Source organism: Puma concolor, chromosome E2 (assembly GCF_028749965.1).
Source record: "Puma concolor isolate L17-30 chromosome E2, mPumCon1.1.hap2, whole genome shotgun sequence".
NCBI lineage: Eukaryota > Metazoa > Chordata > Mammalia > Carnivora > Felidae > Puma > Puma concolor.
Genome location: NC_141681.1, coordinates 61,547,390 through 61,572,269, shown reverse-complemented (window position 1 = coordinate 61,572,269; position 24,880 = coordinate 61,547,390). Strand labels below are relative to the sequence as shown.

Below are 24,880 nucleotides of genomic sequence, written 5' to 3'. Positions count from 1 at the left end.
GGACTTCAATATTCTCAGAATCTCAATGTTACCCTGACCTGGAACCAGATTTCAAAATTACTGTGACATTCGAATGATCCTCCAAATCTGAAACTCTTCCTACCCAACAAGGACCTCACGATCCCCTGATCAGTAGGAATTTTTAATGTGGTCACCCCTCACAGACGTGTAGCGTTTAACAGCATGGTTTGTTCCGGCAGATAAAGTTCTACTCAAGGAGCATAATGATGGACATTTCAATATTCTTTCTCTGAGAGCACAGTGCACATAATTTAGCCCCTACCCATGTCTCCATGGCGTCCATTCCCTTTTGATTAAGGGAATAGAATGAGTCTCTTTTGCCCTTGAACGACTACAGTTCAAACATAGGAGTGACCCATGGTGATCACAGGTGTTAAGTAGTCAGAGACTCCTCCAAGTTGACTCTGATTTACAGAAACTGTGTAAATTCTCACTCCACATAAAATGACATCTTTGTTGGAGAATTAAATTCATTACATGTTTTCTTTTCAAAGTTATTTATGGAACTTTCCCTTGGTTTAAAATTCTTCTCTGATAAAGTTCATATGTATATTGTACTACATTTTCTTAAAATTACCCTTCAATTTTAATTGCTGTTATAAAAATTACAATTGTATCTAAACATTTTAAACAAATCCATCTGCCTATAAAGTTGATGTGAATGTTTATGTCTAAATATGCCACGACTCCCTCCTCCTTCAATAACCCAAGGCCTAAAGGTTGCTGTCAATTAGTGTGCATCCTTGGAGAAACATCTTATCTACAGTGACATAGTAAAATCTCCTTTAAATAACCACTATCTGTCCCTTTTGTTGCTTTTAAGGACATATTCTGAATGTCCTCTATGCAGAAAAAATGTGGTTTATGGAAAGCCCTACAGGAAACATGAAGACAGTAATACATATATTTTGGATTTCCTCCAGATCTTCTGCCCCAGTTAAGACCAATTTCCACTTGAAATTGATGGGCTCTTCCAACTTGGAAATGGGGATTATCTTCCTCATTCAGGCAGCAGTGGGGATCCTGGGAAATTCCCTCCTCTTTGGTGTTTATACCTTCACTTTGCTCACAGGACACAAGTTGAAACCCAAAGACTTGATTCTCAACCAACTGGTCTTAGCCAACAACTTGGTGCTTTTCTCCAAAGGGATCCCTCAGACCATGGCAGCTTTTGGATGGAAATCTTTCCTAGATGACCCTGGATGTAAAGTTGTCTTCTATGTCCACAGGGTGAGCAGAGCCCTCAGCATCACCTGCCTGTTGAGTGGCTACCAGGCCAGTAAGCTTCATCCTAAAATCTCTGGGGTGATGGGGCTCAGAACATCTCCAAAATGCATTGGCTTCTGCTGTTTCCTCTGCTGGATCTTGCATCTCCTGTTAAATATCTACACTCCAATGAAAATGACTGGGCCAGTGAACAGCAAAAACCTTACTTTAAAAAATATATTTGTCTACTGTTCTAAACTACCACAAGATAAACTTAGAGACTCACTAAATGCTGTCATATATTTTTATTTTGACTTTGTGTTTTTGAGCATCATGGTGTGGGCCAGTGGCTCCATGGTCCTTGTCCTGCTCAGGCACAAGCAGCGAGTCCAACACATTCACAGCCTCAGCCTTTCCCCCAGACCCTCCCACGAGGCCAGAGCCACACAAACCATCCTGATGCTGGTGAGCTCCTTCGTCTGCTGTTACTGTCTCTCTTCCATTTTGTCTCTTTGCATAGCATTTATTCGGAGTCCAAACGAGTGGCTAGTAAACATCAGTGTGTTTGCAGCATCATGTTTTCCAACATTCAGCCCATTTGTGTTCATCAGCAGTGATGTGCATGTCTCTCGGTTCTGCTCTGCCTGTTGGACAAGGAAAACAATTTCCTTAATCTGGTAAAACAGTTGTATATCTTTTGATCTGTGCAGATAAATCTATTTTTAGTTTCGCCCTTCATTACAATATACGTGACTATTTGGTGCTAGTTACAATTCTAGGAATCTGTGATATCCAGTGATTAATACCCCACTCTCATACAGGCATAGTAGAGCCAAAATAGATTTATACAATATGCAATTATTACTTAACATACACAGGCTGTATTCCTCAACTAAGAAGTTTAAGGTCCTTTACAGAGTATAGTGTATGAGAACTACCAAGTTTGCCAACATAAGTAAAATGTCACCTATATCTAGTAAGGGCTTCTCAATAGTTGTAATATGGTTTTTCCCTAAACGTAAGTTAATGAGACTGTATCTATCAGGGAAAAGATCTGGAATGGCCCATATGGGGAATGTACATGCAACCTTTTTTTTTTTTTTTAATATTTATTTATTTTTGACAGAGAGAGAGAGAGCGTGAGCAGGGGAAGGGCAGAGAGAGAGACACAGAATCTGAAACAGGCTCCAGGCTCCGAGGTGTCAGCACAGAGCCTGATGCGGGGCTTGAACTCACGGACAGCGAGATCATGACCTGAGCCAAAGTCGGACGCTCAACAGACTGAGCCACCCAGGCACCCCTGTACACGCAACTTTAATAAACAACAAAACTGTAGTGTTTGTGGCAGAATACCACAGATCAGAGAAAAATTCTAAACTTTGTCCTAACAATGACAAAGGTCAATCAAGAGGTGTAGGAACATGTGTGAATCATCACCTTTGCTTTTTAGATGTCATTTAGTACATACATAATAAAATGTGTTTCATTTTAATAAACTTCCATTTGACTCCCAATTTTGGTTAAAATATTATGGTTTAATGGTTCTCAAACCTAGTGTGTTTCCAACCTTCAGTCATTGGCATTTATTTTAAACAAAAGGCAGGGACACCTGGGTGGCTCAGTCGGTTGAACATCCCATCTTGATTTCGGCTCAAGTCATGATCCCAAGGTCGTGGGATCAAACCCTGCATCAGGCTCTGTGCTGAGCGTGGAGCCTGCTTAAGATTCTCTTTCTCTCTCTCTCCACCTCTCTCCCCTGCTTGCACTCCCCCTAAAATAAAATAAACAAACAAAAGACAAAATTTCAAGAGCTTAAGCATTTTTCACTCTATTTCTCACATTTAGTATCAAATATAAGAGTTCTTTTTTCCCCCACTGGCCTATTTTTCTCTATTTAATTCACGCTGTTCATATTGTCCTTAATGATTTTATCTTATTTTATATTAGTTTAGTTTGAGAGAGAAAGAGAGAGGGAGAGAGCTGGGGGGAGGGCAGAGAGAGAGGGAGAGACAGAGAATCCCAAGCAGCCTCTAAACTGCGAGCACAGAGCCTGACACGGGGCTCAAACTCACAAACCATGAGATAATGACCTGACCTGAAATCAAGAGTCACATGCTTAACTGACTGAGCCACCCAGGCGCCCCGTGTCTTTAGGATTTTAATTCAATCTTTTAATTTTGCTGAAGAGTCCAGGCAATTTTACAACTACAGTAAAACCTTGGTTTGTGAGTAACTTGTTATGTGAGTGTTCCACAAAAGAAGCAAACATTTCTAATATATTTTAACTTTATAAACGAGCAATGTCTTGCAATACGAGTAGTACATGATGCCAAACGTTACATGATTACAACTGAACCAATGGTTCTCTCTCTCTCCCTCTCCCTATCTCTCTGCAGGATTGTGGGTGATTGTCTCCCATGCTCAGATGCTCAGTCTCAGGGCATGGTATTTGGCAGAAATCAGTGATTTTTCAGAATGCTGGAAGTTGCCTACAACTGGTACTAGTGTATTTTTTGTCACTTCAAAGCACCTGTGGACAGTCCTTTGCTTCTCCATACAAGAGAAAGCTTAGGAAGGCTTTGCTTCATTCTAGGTCAGGCTGCCTGCAGATATAGACCCTTTCCTCTGCTGCCATATTGCCTTATATGTTTAATGTAACATAATATATGACAAGAGTGTATTAACATTATACTGCAGTCAATATCCACACGAGCATATACAATGACCCCCGTGCAGAAAAAGATTCCATTGAGCCAACAGACAGCAGTGATTCTGTTATAACGAAAGTTGTCCTACACAATAACTCTCCTCTCATCTCCCCCACACCAGCCATGAAGGTTTTCAAAGGAAAGTGCAGGTTAACTTATTTTTCTTTATACTTTGTATTATATTACAGTATTGTAATCATTTTTATTTGAATATTTTTTGGGTTGTGAAATGAATCATCTGAGTTTCCATTATTTTTTATGGAGAAATTCACTTTGATATACAAGTGCTTTGGATTACAAGCATGTTTCTGGAACAAATTATACTCGTAAACCAAGGTTTTACTGTATTTTATAGTTAATTTTGATAAATCCTAGGACTGAATGCTGTCTTCGAGAAAGTATAACCTTATTTATTTGCACACAGAAAATGACATTTAAAGGCCTCCTTAAGTCCAATTAATTTTTATAAAAATTTCATGAACTGTGCAACTCTTTCTTGAGCTCAAGTTTGCACAATAGTCTCTGATGAGGCCTTATCGTTCCCATTATATCCATTCACACAGTCCCTGCTATCAGGTCAGGGTGTGTTTCTCTAAACCACCCTGATTAAATGCTTTCTAATTACCAGTCACCACTAACTTCTGTCTTCTCTAGTCCTACGGTAATTCTTAGACCAATTAATTCCTGAATAGTTGATGAGAATACATTGTATCTATAACTGAGCCTTAGCCCAAGGACACCTAATCCATACAGTTGATCAACGAAGCCACAGAAAATACAGCAGTTTCCTTATCTGTGATGACCCCACCTCTCTTGACTCAGGCAGACCCACCTCCCAGTGAGCTCTCGGACACCTGTGCTTATGCCCGCCGCCCTCAGTTCCTTCCTCACCTGCATGTCTGTCCCCTGACCTTACTGGTCTGTATGCTCTATGGCAGATTTCATATTTTCTAACAGTGTGCCTGAAATTATTTTATCTTTATGGGTTTACTAACAATTTGCTCATACATACAAGCTAACGATCCTCATGTCCATCTGGAAGATGAGAAAACACATTTACAGCCTATGAACTCCAGCCATCATTCTACAGCACCACTCGACTCAACCTTGTTTGTCCAAGTTCCAGACCCTGTTTTTAATGGAAATACTTTGCTTCCAAGTAACTGATCATCCTGTTTCTGAAGTTGAATGAATCATTTGGGGAAAGGTGTTTCTTTTGCATTTTATGGACTGATCTGTGTTTCACCTGATTTTCAGCCAAGCAATCACTTTCTGGGTCTGTAAACACTGATAGGGATACTGATTGTGTTTATGTTTCATGCCTTGCCCCTCATGACAGAAGTCTCACTCAAGAGAAACCTGCTAGTTAAATCTAACATTCAACCTTTTTGGTTTCCCATTTCCTTTTTTTTTCTCTTTTCAGCTCTGTGCAGGTTATGTGTAATTCATCTCCATTAAATTCTTACATTTTATTTATTTTTTGGTGCTATAATTTAAGGACCACACTTATGTTTACCCCATTTTTTTCTTTACACTTTTATTGTGAAATGTAACATTACTACAGGGAATTATTATACATATATTATATATATATGTATATATATATTAAGTATATTTAGAATATTATATATGTATATATATTAAATATATATATTTAGAATTTAACAAATGTTCCTAAAATAGATACTTCTGTATCTGCCACTGAGGGAAATACAAAGTATACTTGTAGTGTGCCCTGCCATGTCAAGTGCTCCATCCCAGACACTGTCTACACCTCCTCCAAGAGGAAAGCAACATCCAGATTTTTAAAGTTGGCATCTTTTGGACTTAAAGAAATTTTTAACGCTTATTCATTTTTGAGAGACAGGGTGCAAGCTTGGAGTGGGGCGGGGGGGGGACACAGAATCCAAAGCAGGCTCCAGGCTCTGAGCTGTCAGCACAGCTCCCAACATGGGGCTCGAATTCATGAACTGAGATCATGACCTGAGGCAAAATTGGAAGCTTAACCAACTGAGCCACACAGGTGCCCCTTTTGGATTTTCTCAATAGTTTTCCTTACTATGCATAAATTCTAAAACTATAGTTTGTTTTTGTATACTATTGACATTTATATGAGTGAAATCATATATTATGCATTTATTTCTTTTGCCCAACCCATGTCAGTAAGATTCATTTATGCTGTTCAATGTGTCTGTATCATCCATTTTCATTGCTGTTGAGGGCACCATATTCCACTTTCCTAACGGCACACGGGAGAAAAATAAGGCAGAAACAAGTCAGCTGCAAGAGAAAGGGAGGAGGGGACGACAGTTTGGAAGGATGGTTGCCCCAAACTCCTCATTCTCGTATTTATTGGGAAAATCATATCAATCATCAATAGACATCACAATTCATTACACTGTTTAAAGAGTGTTCTCAGGGGGAAAACAGAGCTTGTTGAAGCATGCAGCGGGAGTAATCTATGGCTGAGCAGGCACAATCAAAACATCTGATCAGACCCATAACAGGTGGTCATGGTCTCTGAGAAGGCGGAGAAGTACGAGCAAAAGCAGCAGGCGGCTGTCCACCCTGAGCGGGCCAGGCGTTCCCAGCTGCTCGGCTTCAGCAACATCAACCGCCTCCCCAGAGAGACATTTCACTAGATGTTTTTCTTAGAGCTATATTGTTTATCGTATAGTTCTAGTTAATGTTTTCCTCCAATATTATGTTTTAAGCATCACACTGATCTGAGGGCCCATTACACTGTATCACGATTTCTATTCTACAGTGATGGACCTTTGTATTGCTTTCACGTGTTGGGAGTAACAATGCAGCTGTGTAAGTTTTCGTCCATGTTTTGATGCATATTAGAACATATTTCTTTAGATAAGTTCCCTCCCACACCAGGTTCTATCATAAATCAAGTGATTGTCCAGATGTACGTGGATTTCCTTCTAAACTCTACATGGTTCCCACTGATCTGTATGTGTAACTCTGCAAATATCTAATATCAAACTGTCATTTTTAGTTTTATAACAAGCCCTAATTTCTTTTTTTTTTTTAATTTTTTTTCAACGTTTTTTTATTTATTTTTGGGACAGAGAGAGACAGAACATGAACGGGGGAGGGGCAGAGAGAGAGGGAGACACAGAATCGGAAACAGGCTCCAGGCTCTGAGCCATCAGCCCAGAGCCTGACGCGGGGCTCGAACTCACGGAGCGCGAGATCGTGACCTGGCTGAAGTCGGACGCTCAACCGACTGCGCCACCCAGGCACCCCAACAAGCCCTAATTTCTGAAGAACAATCCACCTTTTTTTTCTTTACCTTCTAAATGTGTCTTGATGATTATTTTTCCTGTGAATTGTAAGTTTTAACTTCTTTTTTAAATGTTTTTATTTATGTTTGAGACAGAGAGAGACAGAGCATGAGCAGGGGAGGGGCAGAGAGAGAGGGAGACACAGAATCCGAAGCAGGCTCCAGGCCCAACGCGGGGCTCGAACTCATGGACTGTGAGATAATGACCTGGGCTGAAGTCGGACACTTAACCGACTGAGCCACCCAGGTGCCCCGAATTGTAAGTTTTAAAAACCAACTGTCGGGGTGCCTGGGTGGCTCAGTGGGTTAAGCGTCCGACTTCAGCTCAGGTCACGATCTCGCGGTTCACGAGTTCGAGCCCCATGTCGGGCTCTGGGCTGATGGCTCAGAGCCTGGAGCCTGCTTCCGATTCTGTGTCTCCCTCTGTCTCTGCCCCTCCCCCGTTCATGCTGTGTCTCTCTGTCTCAACAATAAATAAACGTTAAAAATAAAAAAATAAAAAAAAAAAAACCTGTCAACTTCAACCAGAGTAACAAGAGTCAACAAAATAAAAACTTAAAATAAGCATTTCAGCACTTGCAACTCTTTCTCTTAAAACTATCAACCATACCAGAATTTACTTTGAAATTGTGTATGTCTGCAAAATTATTTTTTTTTTTAAATAGTAGAAAACATTATCAGGATATGGATTATCCTTACATCCCAGCCCCATTTCACCATCCTGCTTGTTTTTTTCTAACTTGAATATTAGTTTTTAAGAGTCATTATGGCAGATTCCTAGTTTGGAAAAAAAAAAAATTCCGAGGTCTAACATGCCCACAAATACATATATTTTTAAATGTTTAATTATTTATTTTGACAGAGAGAGATAGGGAATGAGCAGAGGAGGCACAATGAGAGGGAGAGTAAGAGAATCCTAGGCAGGCTCTGCACCATCAGTGCAGAGCCCAATGTGGGGCTCGAACTCCCCAACCGTGAGATCATGACCTGAGCCGCAATCAAGAGTCTGATGCTCAACTGACTGAGCCACCCAGGCACCCTTATGCCCACAAATATTTTGATTGCTTTTTCTTTCAAATGGCATGCATATTGGCTGAGGACATTTCTTTTGAAACTTTATTTACTACTTAGCCCATTCTATCTTTTCAAAATATTTTAAGGTTTTTTCAATTAACTTAATTCCAGTGTAATTCAGGTACAGTGTTATATTAATTTCAGGTGTACAATACAGTGACTCAGCAGTTCTCTATATTTTTTAATGTTTTATTTAAACATTAAATACAGAGTGTGTGAGAGCACGTGTGAGAGGGGAAGGGGCAGAGAAAATCTCAAGCAGGCTCTGTGCTGTCAGTGCAGAGCCTGATGCGGGGCACGAACTCACGAGTCATGAGATGATGACCTGAGCCAAAATCAAGAGTTGAATGCTTACTCAACTGAGCCACCCAGGGACCCGTTTTGTTTCTTAAATTCCATAAGTGAAATTAAATGGTATTTGTTTTTCTCTGACTTATTTCACCTAGAATTATACCCTTCAGATTCATCCATGTTGTTGCAAATGACATTTCATTCTTTATGGCTAACATTCCTATACATCCTGAAGATGTACATACACACACATACATATACACACACTGTATACACACACATCTTTATTGATTCATCTATTGATGGACACTGGCTATTTCTAGATCTTGGCTATTGTAAATAATGCTGCCATAAACATAGGGATGCCTGTATCTTTTCAAATTCATGTTTTCGTATTCTTTGAGTAAATGCCCAGTAGTGAAATTACTGGATCATACGATAATCCTGCTTTTAATATTTTCTGTAATCTTCCTATTGTTTTCCACAACAGCTGCACCAGTTTCCATTCTCACCAAGAGTGCTGGAGGGTGCCTTTCTCCTCTACATCCTTGCCAACACTTGTTGCCTTTTGCGTTTCTGATTTTAGCCATTATGACAGGTGTACGGTGATAGCTCATTGTGGTTTTGATTTGCACATCACTCATTAGTGATGTTGAGCATCTTTTCATGTGTCTGTCGGCTGGCTGAGGATATTCTTGATACACATAATTTTTACTTCAATATTTTAAAAACATTTATTTCATGGTACATTTGCATTCACTAACTGTGGAAAGGGAAGAGCTCAAAAAGATTCTTGTTCCTCTATATTTCCTACTGTACATGTGCATAACTTTCTCCTGTCCTTGATTCTCCTTATTACAATGGGTCTAAACAGCATGTTTCCCTTTTGTAAACAGTCTCCCTCAGTAACTTCCTCCTCCTTTGTGTTTCATTATCTATAGGCCTGCTTCTCCTTTCATGTCTTAAGATGTTTGGCTTTCCTTTAAAATTTCCAATGGCTTTACCCCTTTCCAACGGCTTTTGAGATTTCCTCCATCTGGTATTTCTTTCTTTTTTAAATTAAGCTCTACACCCAATGTGGAGCTTGAACTCACAACCCTAAGATGAAGAGTCACGTGCTCTACCCATTGAGCCAGCCAGACATCCCTGCTATTTTTTAGTTGTATAGGCATTATCATTTATCCTATCTATATTGTGTTCTTTACCAAACCATTGTATTTGACGTCCAATGTTTCCACATATCACAACTTTTAAAGTTTACTTTTACTGTTTTTGAGAGACAGCATGCACCTGCAGGAGCGCAGGAAGGGCAGAGGGAGGGAAAGAATCTTGAGCAGGTTCCATGCTCAGCGCAGAACCCAACACAGGGCTCGATCTCACAACCGTGAGACCATGACCTGAGCCAAAATCAAGTCAGATGCTTAACGAACTGAACCACCCAGGTGACCCAACTATCACAACATTTATATTGTACTATATTACTAATCTCCTCCTCACTTTGAAAACCACTACTACATTTTACTTTAGAGACATTTTAGTCTTTTACAACATATGTTTTTTCCAGTGTTATAGGTAGCCCCTTTTACAATGGTTTTGGTTACAAGTCACTTTGAAAGGTAAGGCCAAACAATGCCTTCTTCACTAGATATGAAGAAAGCAGGAAGTCAGGTAATGAAAAGGGGGGTGTCCAACAGTCAAGTAATCTTTCTGCAGTAGCAGCTGCTAGGTTTTGCTTGCCAATCTGCCATAGCCTTGTCTAGTAAGGAAACCACACGGCCAAACAGATTGAGAAAGATTACTCCTCACATAGACAGCGTAAGAAAGCTGGCCAACATTCTGTCACCTCCTGCGATGCTTGTCACATAGGACACCACCAAACCAAAGGGACCAGATTATAGGCAGCATGTGTGGCGGTACTGTTGCTGAGGAGCCGATTCAAGCCTGGATCTGAGTGGTTTTACATTCTTGCAAATGGACCCTAGGGAGGGAAAGATTAAATGGAAATTTCCATGCCTCACAGGAACCAGGAAGGTAGTGAAACTCTCATACACTGATGGTAGGAAATATGAAAAGAAATAACCATTTCACATCAGTTTGGCAATTTCTTAAAAAGTTAAACATTTACCTACCCTATGCTTCAAGCATTGCACTCAGAGGAACTAACACAAGAGAAATGAAACATGTATCTGTATAAAGATTTATACGTGAATTTTCATAGCAGCTTTATTTGTAACAGCCCAAACCTGGAAACCCAGATGTCAATTAACAGAGGAACAGAACGTCAGACAGCAGTAGATTCACACCAGAAAATACTACTCAGCAGTGAAAGAACAAACTATTTTTTTGAATCTCTAATTATGCAGCATATATGAAACCAGAAAAATCCCAATCATCTAGAATTCTAGAAAATGTAGTCTATTGTAAAGGAAAGTAAATTCAGGTTTGCCCAGAGAGCCAGAGAGGGCGGGGAAGAGATTAATAACAAGCAGGAGTTAAATATGTGTGGGACTTATGTTTATTATTACAATTACGATGATTTCATGGATTATACTTGTCAAAAACTTATTTATTTACTTTTTATTTATTTATTATTTTTTTTAATGTTTATTTATTCTGGAGAGAGAAAGAGAGACAGAGCATGAGCAGGGGAGGCGCAGAGAGTGAGGGAGACACAGAATTTGAAGCAGGCTCCAGGCTCTGAGCTGTCAGCACAGAGCCTGACGCGGAGCTCGAACTCATGAACCATGAGATCGTGACCTGAGCGGAAGCCGGAGGCTTAACCGACTGAGCCACTCAGGTGCCCCGTCAAAAACTTGTTTATACAAAATACCAATTTATACACTTTAAATACGTGCAATTTACTTCATGTGCAATAACTTAATGGTTAAGCAATCATTCAAAATAAAGTACGGATCTCCCCCTCTTCATAAAAAATCAGGTTTGTCAACCCTCTACTATCTCCATCACCTCCTCTTTTTTTTTTTTAATGTTATATTTGAGAGAGCGAGCAACCATGGGGGAAGGGCAGAGAGAGAGAGAAAGAGAGAATCCCAAGCAGGCTTTGCGCTGTTACAGCAGAGCCCGACATGGTGCTCAAACTCATGAACTGTGAGATCATAACCTGAGCTGAAATCAAGTGTCAGATGCTTAACTGACTGAGCCACCCAGGCGCCCCATCCATCATTCTCTGCTAAGGCTTTAGGAGGAATGCCTTACCTCAGGAATACTGTTGAGCAATGAAGGATGTTTCCGCCTTAGTCACAGAGGCCGTACCACTGGACTGTGAGATCTCCCGTCCCTATGCTTGTTCTCCTGCATGTGTAGTAAGTCTTCTAAGGTCAACAGCCCAGAAAGCCACAAGAATCCACAAAACCTTTATTTTCTATGCAAATGACCTCAGCTACTCAAGACACACAGGCCCGAAGGTACGTGCCCACCCAACACAGCCAAGCCACAGTCACTGCAGTAGCTATGGGTACACTTTTAGAAGAGGCACGGTCCACCTGTTTGCTGCAGGCTCTACCTCTCCCTGTCAACGCAATGTCTGTGCACAATGACGGTATTCCCTGGGCCCTACAGCTTTAAGATCAGTGACACTACTTTACAAAACTCTAGACATCAGGGCACGTGGCTCCTCTGAAAGACCTGGGGAAGACAACTCCTCTTCACCATGCGGTCATCACAGAATATGCGCCATAAGCAAAGAAACTAGTCCCGGAAGCACCGGATACTGTCACCAGTGCCTGCTCGTCAGCGTGACCTCTGGGCCTGCAAAAAGACCTTGGCATTCAGGCTGCCAATCAGTTGTACAAAGCCTACAGTCTTTCCTTGGAGGCCACGGGCAACAGTGCGAACTAGGCCCGAACTGAAGAGCCGTCCTCTGCCATTACATGGTCTCTTCTGAGGCGCACCAAAGTTTGGGACTCCCACACAAGCTGTTCACCCCTGCGTGTTTTCAAAGCACCTGTTAGTGAATACAATCCCCAAGACAAAAGGTGGCTTGAACAATAAGGCCTTTTTTACTGCACAAACCATAGCAAGGTGAACCCGTGTACAGGTTGGTGACATGGAGACTGGAAAATCCATCACAAGTGTCATGAAAACAATGTCCATGAAGACAAATTTCCTCTTCAAGTCACCAACAGAACAAATAAGGTCTTTTGGGAGAAAACTGGGTCAAGAATGTGACGAATTAAAGAGAAGGTAATGATGTCCCCCTAAAGGCTCAAGTTGCTCATTTTCTCCAGAGAAATCAGAGGTCTACTTCCGTAAATACCACGGGAGCCTGGGCATTTCAGACAGTAGAGTTCAGAGGACTTACACCACAGAAACTGGCAGTGACACAATCTCAGCAAGGGCCCCACCCAGGTTAGGAAGAGTGGCTCCTGGAAGCTTCCCACATACCTGGAATATACAGGGAATCTTCCCTGTGGTGTTTTAAGATGCAGGAGTTCAACTTCAGGAAGATGTCTCCTTCATGAAGGCTCTCCTCCAATGTCTTTATATCAAACAGGTAAACAGCTTGTTCCCTACACGGCCATGGCTTTGCTCTGTGTGAACTTCCTGGTGCCTGATGAGGGGAGACTTTTGGCTGAAGGCTTTCCCACATTCACTGCACTCAATGAGGTCTTTCTTCAGTGTGGACTTTTTTGTGTCAAATGAGGTCACATCTCTGGCTGAAGGCTTTCTCACATTCAGTGCACTCATAAAGCCCACCTGCACTGTGAACGTTCTGGTGCTCAATCAGAGCAGGCCGCTGACTGAAGACTTTCCCACATTTGCTGCATGTATAGACTTCCTGTGTGGTGGTGAATGAGGTTAGGCCTTCGGCTGAAATCTTCTGCGCATTTGTCGCACTCATGAGGCCGTTCTCGGATGTGAATTTTTTGGTGTTGAGCAAACCGGGTGTCACTGAAGAATTCCCCATGATCCCTGCACTCGGGAGCCCTGTCTCTAGCGTGAACTCTGTTGTGTTGAATGAGGTAGGACTTGCGGGTTAAGGATTTCCCACATATCCTGCACTCATAACGTCTTTCTCTAGTGTGAACTCTCTGGTGTTGAGTGAGTCCAAAACTTTGGCTAAAAAGTTTCCCACACTCCTTGCACTCATAAGGCCTTTCTCCAGTGTGAATTCTACGGTGTTTAATGAGGCAGGAGTTGTCAGCAAAACATTTTCCACATTCACCACACTTATAAGGCCTCATTCCAGTGTGAACTCTCTGATGTTTAATGAGGCTGGAGCTATGTCTAAAGAATTTCCCACATTCACTGCACCCATAAGGCTTTTCTCCAGTGTGAATTCTCTCATGTACAGTAAGGGTAGACTTTTGGCCAAAGAATTTTCCACATCTGCTGCACTTGTAAGGCTTTTCCCCAGTGTGAGTTCTTTGGTGCTGAATGAAACCGAAGATATTGGTGAAGAATTTTCCACATTCATTACATTTATAGGGCATTTCTCCAGTGTGGACTTTCTGATGCTGCAAGAGGTTAAACCTTCGGGTGAAGGACTTCCCACATTCACTGCATTTGTAAGGCTTTTCTTGGGCATGGACACTCTGGTGTTGAGCAAGAGAGTATTTGTGGCTGAAGGCTTTCTTGCCTTCACACCAATTGTGATGGCTTTTCCCACTGTGAACAGCTTCCCCACACATGGTGCTACTGTGAGCTTTCTGTCCATCACGACTGGCCTGGTGCTGGTGCTCGCCTGAACCAGTGAGGAAGTCCTTGTCAACCTCCCCACAGGTGAAGGACTCCCCTGGCACATGGAACCTGCAGCTCTTCACAAGTGAAGCCCTTTTCAGGGGTTTCTCTACACTGTGCTGCTTCCCGTGCTGGTGAAGGTTTGCAATGAAACTGGTCCGTCTCCCACATGTGTCAGGTCTCAGCTGGGGATGTGTTCTCTGATGCAGAGCCACACCCAAAATGTCTTTCAGGACCAGACCGCATATCTCACAGGGGTGTGCCTTCTGGGGATCTGGGCTTGCCTGGTGAGTCCTAACCTGCGACGCTCCTACAAAAGCGCTCTGCTCAGAAGGTGCCTCCCCATCCCCTGCTCCATGCCAACAACCTGCAAGCAGAGAAATTCTAGTGAAGCACACAGATGCAGTAGTGGGAAGAGGCAGCACCATCATTAACGTGTGTCCAATACACCAGTGGATGAGTTGATGGCACTGTTTCTGGGACAAAGGAGTTGGGGTCAGGGTCAAGAAGCTGCTTCTAAGGGTCACACAGTGGGGAGGCCTCACCAGGTGAAGAACACATGGTGGGGGCGTGGCACAGGGAGGAGCAGTAGGATCCACAGCTCACTCCTCTGCTAATGGCTCTCGGTAAATCCTTGCCCGTAACTGTGCAGAAAGGCGCACCTGGGCCCAGGAAAACCAAGTGTAAGACAGCTGGTGTTTAAGAACCACATGAGGATACGTGCACACCCCACGATATGGTATGTACAGGCCGACGTGACAGAGTGCTGCAAGGGAAGCAATAAGAGAGGGGCTCAGAGAAGGGGGAATGAACCAAATTCAGAGCAGAAATGACAACTCAGCAAGTGTCAAGAATGGGGAAGGAAGTAGAAATGAGGTGGCCAGTGGCACCAGGACTTGAGCGGAATAGGACAGGTTTCTGGTATCATCTGAACACAGCCCTGATCAGCCCATCTTGTCATGGCTGGAGTCACGTTGATCCTGCGAAGCACCCAGGCCTCTCCTCCCCAACCTGGGGTTCAGGAACTAAATAGGACCTGCACAATTCAAGTCCTAAGGGAAAGGCAGGATAGATGAGTGGTCCGCACAGGCCCAGAGCAACTAAACACATAGGAGACCACAGGAAAGAAAATTAGTACTACCAAAACAATCCTCAGAGGAGGACCCTGCAAGAACTGCCATAGTCCCCGAGAGAACTGACCATGGCAGTGTCCACAGTTCCTGGCACAGGCAGGGACAAGGGAATGTCCTCACTTACAGGAAGTGGGCAAAACCTGGGGCAGGAAGGTGGTGTGGATTTGGACAGAGTCAGCCAGACAGTGAAAGGGCAAGCAAGGTGGAAACCAGTAGCATAACTGCAAGACTACTGGTCACGTGAATCCTTCCCAGTGAGGCCCTGGGGCAGTGCACTCAGCCCAACCCTAACAACAGGTAACCGAGAAATGGGGAAGGAAGCAGCATCCATGTTTCTGATGGGACAAGTACCCAGCTACCCCTGGGATAAAAACAGAAAAGCAGAGCTTAGCCCAGGTCCCTGGGGTAGGAATGAGGGCCTTACCCAGGGAGGTCACAAGTGCAAAGTTCTCCAGCATCACATTGTGGAATAGCCATCTCTGAGCCTCATCGAGGAGACCCCATTCCTCCCAAGAGAAGTACATGGCCACGTCTTCAAATGTCACACTGTCCTGTCAGGATGGAGACAGATGAAACCACAAATAGCCCCTCTCCCAAAGATCCACAGTCTCTTCCCCCAACAAAACCACCCCATTAGGGGCGCCTAGGTGGCTCAATCGGTTAAGTGTCTGACTTCGGCTCAGGTCGTGACCTCATGGTTTGTGAGTTTGAGCCCCATGTTGGCTTCTGTGCTGACAGCTCGGAGCCTGGAACCTGCTTCAGATTCTGTGTCTCCCTCTCTCTGCCCCTCCCCCACTCACACGCTGTCTCTCTCTCTCTCAAAAATAAACAAACAAAAAAAACTTAAAAAACCCTACCCCATGGGCACCACTGGTGCTCTCTCCTCATGGTCCCTAATTGCTGTTCAGCCCTCAGCAACCACAGCAGATCATCAGATAAACACCATCTAAACTCTGGGCCTGGCACACAGGGCCCCACTCCTCCTGCCAATACCCCTGTTGTCCTCTAGACTGTGCATCCCAGACAACCAAATCTGGGCGTTCCCTTCAACCTTAAGTCCTCAATATCAGGACCCTGGGGCCATTAGTTCACACTCCCTCTTCACAGGCACATTACTCTGTAGACTGCACCTCTTTTACATCTCTGGAGCCCACAGATGCGTTCCCTCCACCACCACAACTACCTCCCCGCCCCACAGCACAGGCTTCCCCCTGGACTCTCCCCTCGTCACTTGGCACAAGGCATCACAAGACACTGCTTGCTGAGCAAACTCAAGTAGGATCCAGAACTGCTCAATCTCTGATGGCTTCTACTATTAAGCACAGTCCAGAATCCTGCTGGGAAAGCCTCCCCTTCATAGGGAGAAAGCTAGCTCTGTTCTTTGCTTCAACCTCACCAACCAGAACCACACCCACATCTCAGATATCCCCTTGTGTGCTGTCCATCCTGTCCCCTCCAGTCACACCTAAACCTTATTCAAAACCCAGCCCCAGTGCTCTTCTACCCTAGGCCTAATAAATCACAGATGACCACAGTGGACTCTGAAATAACCTACCATCCTGACTGAAACATCTCATGTCCCACCCAAGGGTCAACACGAAATCCTGGGGAATCCACAGAAAGGTGAAAAAGCACCAGTTCCAGCCTCAATTACTCCTGTGCCTCCACATGCTTCTCATGTCCACTTCTCTCTTGGAAACCTTGGTAACCTGCCAGATCATCCTTCTTGCCCACACCCTCCTCATGGCCACTTTTCTCCCTCCCCTGTGTCCCCAACACCGACTACCTTCAACAAGGTGCCCAAGCAAGAGACCCAGTTCTTGGCCCACACCATCCTCTTGGACGGTTAAGAGTACCACCACTGAGACTTGAAAATCCCCCCTCCTCAGTGTAAACCACAGCTCCGCCTAGGCTGACACAGCAGCAATCACCTGCGGGATAGCTCCAGCCTGATACCTGCCCCCCACCACCAAAGCGTGCGTGCAACTGCCCACTTAATGCCTCTACTCAGCGGTCTCTGAAACATCTCAGGCTGCATACGGCTGAAACAAACCTCTTGATATCCCCACTGAACACTGTTTCCACCACTGACCACTTCATCTCCATTGACGGAGCTTCCAGCCTTCCAGCTGCTGAGACCAAAAACTTTAGGGTCATCCCTGATTCCTTCCTTTCTCTCCTTCACTTTTCACAACCGAAAGTCTAGTTTGGCCCTACTTTAAAAAAAATGAATCCAGAATCCAACCATTTCTCCCACCTCGAGGGCCACTGTTTACATCTGATAACACTCAACTAGCCAGCCTATTACAGTAGCATTCTTCTGGGTCATCCTTCTCCCTCCCTTATCCCAGCATCCGTCCTCCACTGTGCAGCCAGATGAAGCCTGTTAAGACCTGGATAAGATCACCTGACTTTTTTTTTTTTTTTTTTTTTTTTTTTTAAAGCAGTAGCCCTGGCCCATTTCAGAATGGCTATTTTTTTTTTTTTTTAACGTTTATTTTTGAGAGAGAGAGACAGAGACAGAGAGTGAATCAGGGAAGGGCAGAGAGAGAGGGAGACACAGAATCCGAAGCAGGTGCTGGGTTCTGAGCTGTCAGCACAGAGCCTGACACAGGGCTCAAACAAACTGCCAGATCATGACCTGAACCAAAGTCAGACGCTTAACCAACTGAGCCACCCAGGCGCCCCAAGATCACTTTGCTCTTCATCAACCTCCTATCGCCTCCAGAATAGACACCTGACCTCAAAGGCAACCATTCCAGTCCTGCCTCCTGTCCCCTTGCTTCCATGAGGGAAAAAAAGGAAACCTTCAGTTCCCTGGACGTTCCCAGCTAAATTACGCCTCCAAGTATTTGCACGTATTAGTACCTGTTCCTAGGATAACTTTCCACACCTCTTTCAACTGGTTGCCAGAAACAAGAACCCCTCAGGACGCCATGTTCAGGGTTTCTCTAAGGTCCCCTAGACCCAAGACCTGGAAGAATGGCAGGCAGAGTCCCAGGACACCTTAACCCCAGGACAGAGACTCCCTCCACTGACCTGTGTTGGCCTCATGAGCAGTTCTTCAGCCACAGAAACCTGTGAAGAGAGGCAGGCCTTAGAGGAAGGTAACCATGGCCAGACTCCATGGGCTCAGATCACCCTGTACCCCTGCCCCGCTCAAGGGCCAGGTGACCTCAGCTGTCAAACCCTTGTGCCTGAGTGAGACTCTTACCAGGGGTGTGACCTTGCTCAAGATGAAACCTCCCGGCGCCCCACTGTCCTCATCAACCCCCTTCCAATCTATTCTCTTTAAGAGCAACCTTTAGGAAACTTTTACTTATTATTGTTGTTATTATTGTTATTATTATCTTTTAATGTTTGTTTTTGACAGACAGAGCGCGCGCAAGCGATCGGGGGATGGGCAGAGAGAGACAGAATCCGAAGCAGGCTCCAGGCTCTGAGCTGTCAGCTTGAACCCAGGAAAGGTGAGATCATGACCTGAGTCGAAGTCAGAGGTTTAACCAACTGAGCCACCCAGGCGCCCCAACCTTTGGGAAATTTTTAAATCCCAGAGATCGTGTTCCTCCTTTGGCCAAAACTCTCTTTCGCATCTAGAGTCCTCACATGAAGGGACAACCCCTCCAGCCCGCCAGTGCCCCCGCCGCACATCCTCTGTTTCCCGAGGGCAGAGGGCGGACCCCACAGCCCCCGATTCCTCCCCCTCGGCGCCCCCTGCAGCCCGCTCCCGCACGCCGTCACGCCGGCGCTCAGACGCGGGGTCCCCGCCCGCGAGCGCCTCCCGGGCCCGGACATGGGGACCCGGGCTGCAGAGACGCGAGCAGGCGCCCCGCGCTCGGGCCTGAAGGGTCTGGGTGGGGGAGGGCGGGGAGGGTCCGGGGGCCGCGCGTTTACCTCAGCCGGGTCCCTGCGCGGACTCTGTGGGCGGGGCGGACACCCGGGCCGGCGGTCCCTGTCCCGACCTCGGGGCGAGGCAGCCCGGGTCAGCCCGGCCAGTCGCGGACGCCAGTCTGCGCGGCGGGGACATCGCCTCCCCTTGCGCTTTCTCGGTCCCATCACCTCGCTCCCAAACCAGTGCTTCAGCACCTCTACACCGATATAAGTTCCGAGAAACCGAAATGACCGCCAAGAAGAGGACGCCGGAAGTCCCGCCCCGGCATCACGTGCTTTCCCGGAAGTGCCCTCTCCTGAGCCTTCCTAGGCTCGGCGCAGCCCGGCGCGCCGGAAGAGCTTTCTGGAGAGTGTAATTTCTGCAGCTCCGTGGGCTCCGCGAAGGGTGTCTCCACAGCTACCTCCCGGCCAAGTGCGGCGGCAGCGCGAGGGTCGCTGGGAAGTGGCCTCGCCACCGCGGGGCTGGGCTCCACTCCTTGAGGAAGGGCAACACCCATACTTCTGGGTTCGTTGTTGGAACTGGTCGCCAGAGTGTTTAGAAACATGTTAGACCCAATGAAGCTGAGCTTGCTTCGGAGGCTAGAAATATTACTTCAGATGCCCCCAAAGAGACAAATCCAAATGGACATCTCATTCCGTCGTCACTTGGTACAAAAGGTGTTCACTCCGCAGCTGGAAGCTAATAAACATCATGCTATTGCTTTTTAAAGGAATGTACCCCGAAGCGTTGAAGTCGGTTTTGTTAGTTTCAGAATTTTAGGTCAGGGACAGGAGAGAAAAGACTCCGGATAGGTTCACGGCAATGAACATAGAGGAGGAATGGATGTTGGCCACTCTGAAGCAGGTGGACAAGGGTAAGCCAGGCACCAGTTCCCTCAGAAAATAATCTTTTCTGCTTAAATTATCCGTAATTGTATCCAACCCAGTGAGCCACAGTTTTATCCGTATCATTTTTTTACTCCATATCCTGAAATATATTCAATTCCTCTTATGAAATGATAATGGCACAACTCACTCACTACTACACCCAGTGACCTACTAACAAAGTATATGCTTCTTGCTCTCCTGTTGCTCTAAATGTATCACTGAAACTAATGAGGGAGAGGACAGAGACAGAAGGGAATAAAAGTTGACTTGAGAAAGCAGCTGGGTAAATGTTTAAACTGGAAGGAAGGGAAACACGCTCCTTTCTGTATTCTGGGTGTGGGCAGGCACTTTGTGCAGGTGATACCTAAGTTGAGACGGACAGTACACATGAGGACAAGCCTCTCCTGGGGAGAGCCAGGTTAAAACAATCCAACACGAAAGTAGATAAAGTGCCAGGGGCGCCTACGTGGCTCTGTTGGCTGGCGACCAACTCTTCATTCTGGCTCAGGTCATGATCTCAGTTTGTGGGTCTGAGCCCTGCATTGGGCCTGCTCTGCCATCAGCCTACTTAGGACTCTGTCTCCCTCTCTCAGCCTCTCCCCTGCTCGTGTTCTCTCTCTTTCACAAATAAATGAATAAACACTTTTTTTAAGTGCCAAAAAGAGATAAGAAAAAGCCTGGGGAGGTGGAAGGAGTAGCCAGAAAAGGGCAAGAGGGGAGACAGGAAAGGGGGAACATGAGCACATTACGAATGTGAGCCCAAGGCTCAAACCTCTGGTCTCACTTCTTTTCTATGTACACTCACTAACATCAGGAACCTCAACCAGTCTCGTATCTGATGATATTCTCTCTCTACTTGGGACACCAGAGTTGCATCTATATATCACACCACCTCCAGGAACTGACTGGTACCTCTATCCACCTACTCAGCAAATCCAGATGGACTCGCATTTGCTGTCCCCAGTGGTCATCTTGGTTCACAACAGCTCCATTATCCTAGTTCCTCAGAATACCAACCTGGAGGCCAATCTTAACCACTTTCTCTTCCGTCCCTCCTAACATTCATCATCAAATCAAAGGATAAAAAAATCTGTTTCTCTCTCCCAACTAAATGTTCATAGTTGATCCAGCTACCATCCCTTCACCCTTGGTGTCTCGTAGTTGTCTCTAAATGATCTCCCTACTTTCCTTGTTCATATGTGGTCTAATCTTTAAATAGTAGCCAGAATGACTAATCTTTCCCAGGTAAAATCATGTCACTTCCCTTTCCAAACCTCTCAATGCATGCTTCTTTACAAAATAAAACCTTAATTCTTGCAATAGGTTTAAAGGACAAACATGACCATGTCTTTCTTGGTCCAACCCTATAAACTTTCCTCCTACAGGGACTTCTTGGCTGCCTATATCCTTCAAGCCATGGCCAAATGCCATTATCAGAATGTTCTTTAATGGACACCTTGTTTAGAATAATAACAGCCATTTCTTTGCCTTTTTAAAATTTTTATTTTTGGGGGGGGCACCTGGGTTGAGCGTCCGACTTCGGCTCAGGTCACGATCTCACGGTTCGTGAGTTTGAGCCCCGCGTTGGGCTCTGTACTGACAGATCAGGGCCTGGAGCCTGCTTCGGATTCTGTGTCTCCCTCTCTCTCTGCTCCTACCCTGCTCACACTCTGTCTCTCTCTCAAAAATAAATAAAGATTTTTTAAAAATAAAAAAAAATTTGTTAATAGTTTTTGAAGTTTATTTATTTATTTTGAGAGATAGGGAGAGACAGCAGGGGAGAGGCAGAGACACAGAGAGAGAATCGCACGCAGGCAGTTGCCAGTGCAAATTCAAGAACCATGAGATCATGACCTGAGCTGAAATCAAGAGTCAGACGCTTAACCAACTGAGCCACTCATGTGCCCCGGCCTTTTTAAAGTTTTAAATTAAATTATAACTTACATGCTGTAAAATATACCTTTTTCCATGTATTGCTCTGTGGGTTTTGACAGCATAGTTTTTAATTACTACCAAAATCAATACGCTTAATGGTCTGATCACACCCAAAACTCCTCCTGTGCTCCTCCTACATACCTCTCCCTATCCACAGACACTGGTAACCCCATGTGATCTCTAGCTCTAAAATTTTGGAGACTCACTTGTCCAGAAATGCACATAAATGAAATCAAACAGCACAAGGCCATTGAATCTAGCTTCTTTCACTTAGCATAAAGCACGTGTGATTCATCCGTGTTGTTCCATGTGTCAGTGGTTCCTTCTTTCCATTACTGGGTGGTATACCACTGTAGGGATGCAGACTCGATTTCCCAGCTGAGCTTTTGTTTTCAGATTTGGGAAATTACAAATAAAGCCACTAGAAAAACTGTGCAAATACATATTTTTATTTCACTCAGGTAAATGTTCTGAACACACCGCAGGGTCATTTGGTGTGTGTTTTTTGAAGCCACTGTCCCAGTTGACATACCCACTGGCAAGGTATGAGAGTCCCAGTTGCCCCACAACATCACCAATGTGTGCTAGGGCCAGTCTTTTCGGTTTCAGCTACTCAAACAGCTAAGTAGTGGTGTATCATAATGGTTTTTTTTTCACATTTTCCTCAGAACTGATGGTATTAAGCAACTTTCTATGTGCATAATTGTCATTGGTCTATATTTGTTGTAGAGATGTCTGACGAAATCTTTTACCCATATTTTCTAATTAATTTCCTAACATTTGAGTTTTTTCTCGTATAACACTTTTTATACATCATGGATACAATTTTATGTTATTGTAGCCATAATATATAAAAGACTATATACATAGTCTTTTACCAACCATGTGACTTGCAGATTATTTTCCCCCATCTGTAGATCATCTTTTATGGTTTTTATAGAGCCTTTTGAAGAGCATTAGATCTTAAATGGGAGGAAGTGTAATTTCTCATATTTTTTCCTTAAAACTCGTTTTTGGTTTTTGTTTATTTTTTTAAAGATTTTATTTTTAAGTGGGGCGCCTGGGTGGCTCAGTCAGTTGAGCGTCTGACTTCGGCTCAGGTCATGATCTCACAGCTTGTGAGTTTGAGCCCCGCGTCGGGCTCTGTGCTGACAGCTCAGAGCCTGGAGCCTGCTTCTGCTTCTGTGTCTCCCTCTCTCTCTGCCCCTAACCCCCTCGCATTCTGTCTCTGTCTCTGTCAAAAATAAATAAACATTAAAAAAAATTTAAAAAAAAAGATTTTAAGTAATCTCAACACCCAATGTGGGGCTCACAATTACAACCCCAAGATCAAGAGTCGCATCCTCTACCGACCCAGCGAGGCATCGCTGTAGTTTTATCTAAGTATTTGCTTAACCATGGTAACAAAGATTTTCCTCTATGTCATCTTCTAGAAATTGGGTAGTTTTATATCTAGGTCTGTGATGCATTTTGAATAAATTTTTAGAACAGGACTTAACTGAAACAAGAGTTAAATGATCAGAAAAAGGGATGAATCAAGGATGGAAAATTGCTACATGGGGGGGGGCAAAAAAAGCAACTGTTGAGATTATGATGTTATTCATAGAGGCAGAAATGACTGAGAGGATTAAATTTGTAGATAAAACCTGGAGGAACCACTCTATGTGGGTCCATTAAGATTTCTATCAGAAAGGCACACTGATATGTCAAATTACAAGTTGGAAAAATGAGCCTGGAGTTCAGGGAATATCCAGGGTGACAGGGAAAGTCTGGAGGGAGCAACACTGGCCAATCTTAGTGAAAACTCCCCCAAATTCATTGACCTGAGGATGCAGAAGTAACCACTAGACTAAAATGGAGTCACTGGTGATTTGGGCAGGAATTGGCTTTGTGGCCATAGACGTGCCTGGGATGGGGAGTGAGGAGGAGGAGCCAGGGAAGGTGAGGACATGGAATGGAGCTGAGGGGGGTGGTGGAACTAGAGTGTTTTTCTTTCAGAAGAGTAGATACGAGGCCGCATTTGTATGCCGATAGGAGTAACCCAGGAGAGATGACGGAAGAGAAAGTGGAAACGGCAGGGCGAAACCATTTCGATGTGAAGAGAAAGTAGGATCCAGAGCCCACTTGGGGAGCCAGCCCTGTCTACAGCAGCAGCCCTTTGTATATTGTGAGGAGAGAGGAGAGAGGGTGGGAGTCCTCCTAGAGGAAGTATATACTGTAAAAAGGTACTTTCTTATCCCATTTTCTGAAGGAAGAATGACTTGAGGTCATCAGCTAAACATGAGGGAGCCACAGAGTGTGAGGTGGGTTTAGAGAGAAAGGAGAATCTCCGAATAAAAGTGAGGAACAAACATGGAGTGTCAAAGTGTCAGACTTGCATGACCACACATATAATGCTGCAAAATAAACACATCATAATTGTACAGCTCAGTGAATATTCCCAAGAACAACATATCTCTTAAACCAGTACCTCAATCAACAATGACAGCTTCAGAAACCCAGCATTTCTTTCGAGTTTTTTTTTTTTTTTTATGTTTATCTATTTTTGAGAGAGGGAGAGACAGAGTGAGAGTGGGAAGGGGCACAGAGGGAGACACAGAATCTGAAGCAGGCTCCAGGCTCTGAGCTGTCAGCACACAGCCGGCAAACTAACTGTGAGATCATGATCTGAGCTAAAGTCGGACTCTTAACCGACTGAGCCACCCAGGTGCCCCACAAAACCCATCATTTGTCAGCCTTACTTTCAATCCACCAAAGGG

The 24,880-nt window shown here is 44.5% G+C and overlaps 2 protein-coding genes across 4 annotated transcripts; one reads left to right on the top strand and one right to left on the bottom strand.

The window, feature by feature from the left end:
• Positions 1-984: 984 nt before the first annotated feature.
• Positions 985-1,908, top strand: LOC112850992 (vomeronasal type-1 receptor 1-like). The gene has a single exon (XM_025914500.1). The coding sequence runs from the start codon at positions 985-987 to the stop codon at positions 1,906-1,908; it is 924 nt and encodes a 307-aa protein (XP_025770285.1).
• LOC112850989 (uncharacterized) lies at positions 1,514-19,669 on the bottom strand. Of its 3 annotated transcripts, XR_015245105.1 has the most exons (5): positions 19,323-19,668; positions 18,468-18,506; positions 15,853-15,979; positions 13,000-14,662; positions 1,514-1,871 (listed from the first exon to the last, which is right to left on the bottom strand). XR_015245105.1 is itself a non-coding variant. In XM_025914497.2 (4 exons), the coding sequence occupies exons 1-4, from the start codon at positions 19,482-19,484 to the stop codon at positions 13,335-13,337; spliced, it is 1,656 nt and encodes a 551-aa protein (XP_025770282.2). In that variant the 5' UTR covers positions 19,485-19,668; the 3' UTR covers positions 8,867-13,334. The 3 variants fall into 3 exon arrangements, 2 of the variants coding, with proteins under 2 accessions (XP_025770282.2, XP_086546963.1); XM_025914497.2 differs by lacking the exon at positions 1,514-1,871 and having other exon boundaries at positions 8,867-14,662; XM_086690837.1 differs by lacking the exons at positions 1,514-1,871; positions 18,468-18,506 and having other exon boundaries at positions 8,867-14,662; positions 19,323-19,669.
• Positions 19,670-24,880: the final 5,211 nt, after the last annotated feature.

Bases quoted from the DNA above. Each gene is read 5' to 3' on its own strand.
- LOC112850989 (XM_025914497.2), bottom strand. From the start codon at position 19,484: ATGGGACCGAGAAAGCGCAAGGGGAGGCGATGTCCCCGCCGCGCAGAC. The intron at 15,980-18,467 runs GTCAGTGGAGGG...CCATCCTGACAG, and splicing joins TGCTCATGAGGCCAACACAG to GACAGTGTGACATTTGAAGA. The intron at 14,663-15,852 runs GTAAGGCCCTCA...CTCTGCTTGCAG, and splicing joins TGCACTTGTGACCTCCCTGG to GTTGTTGGCATGGAGCAGGG.
- LOC112850992 (XM_025914500.1), top strand. From the start codon at position 985: ATGGGCTCTTCCAACTTGGAAATGGGGATTATCTTCCTCATTCAGGCA.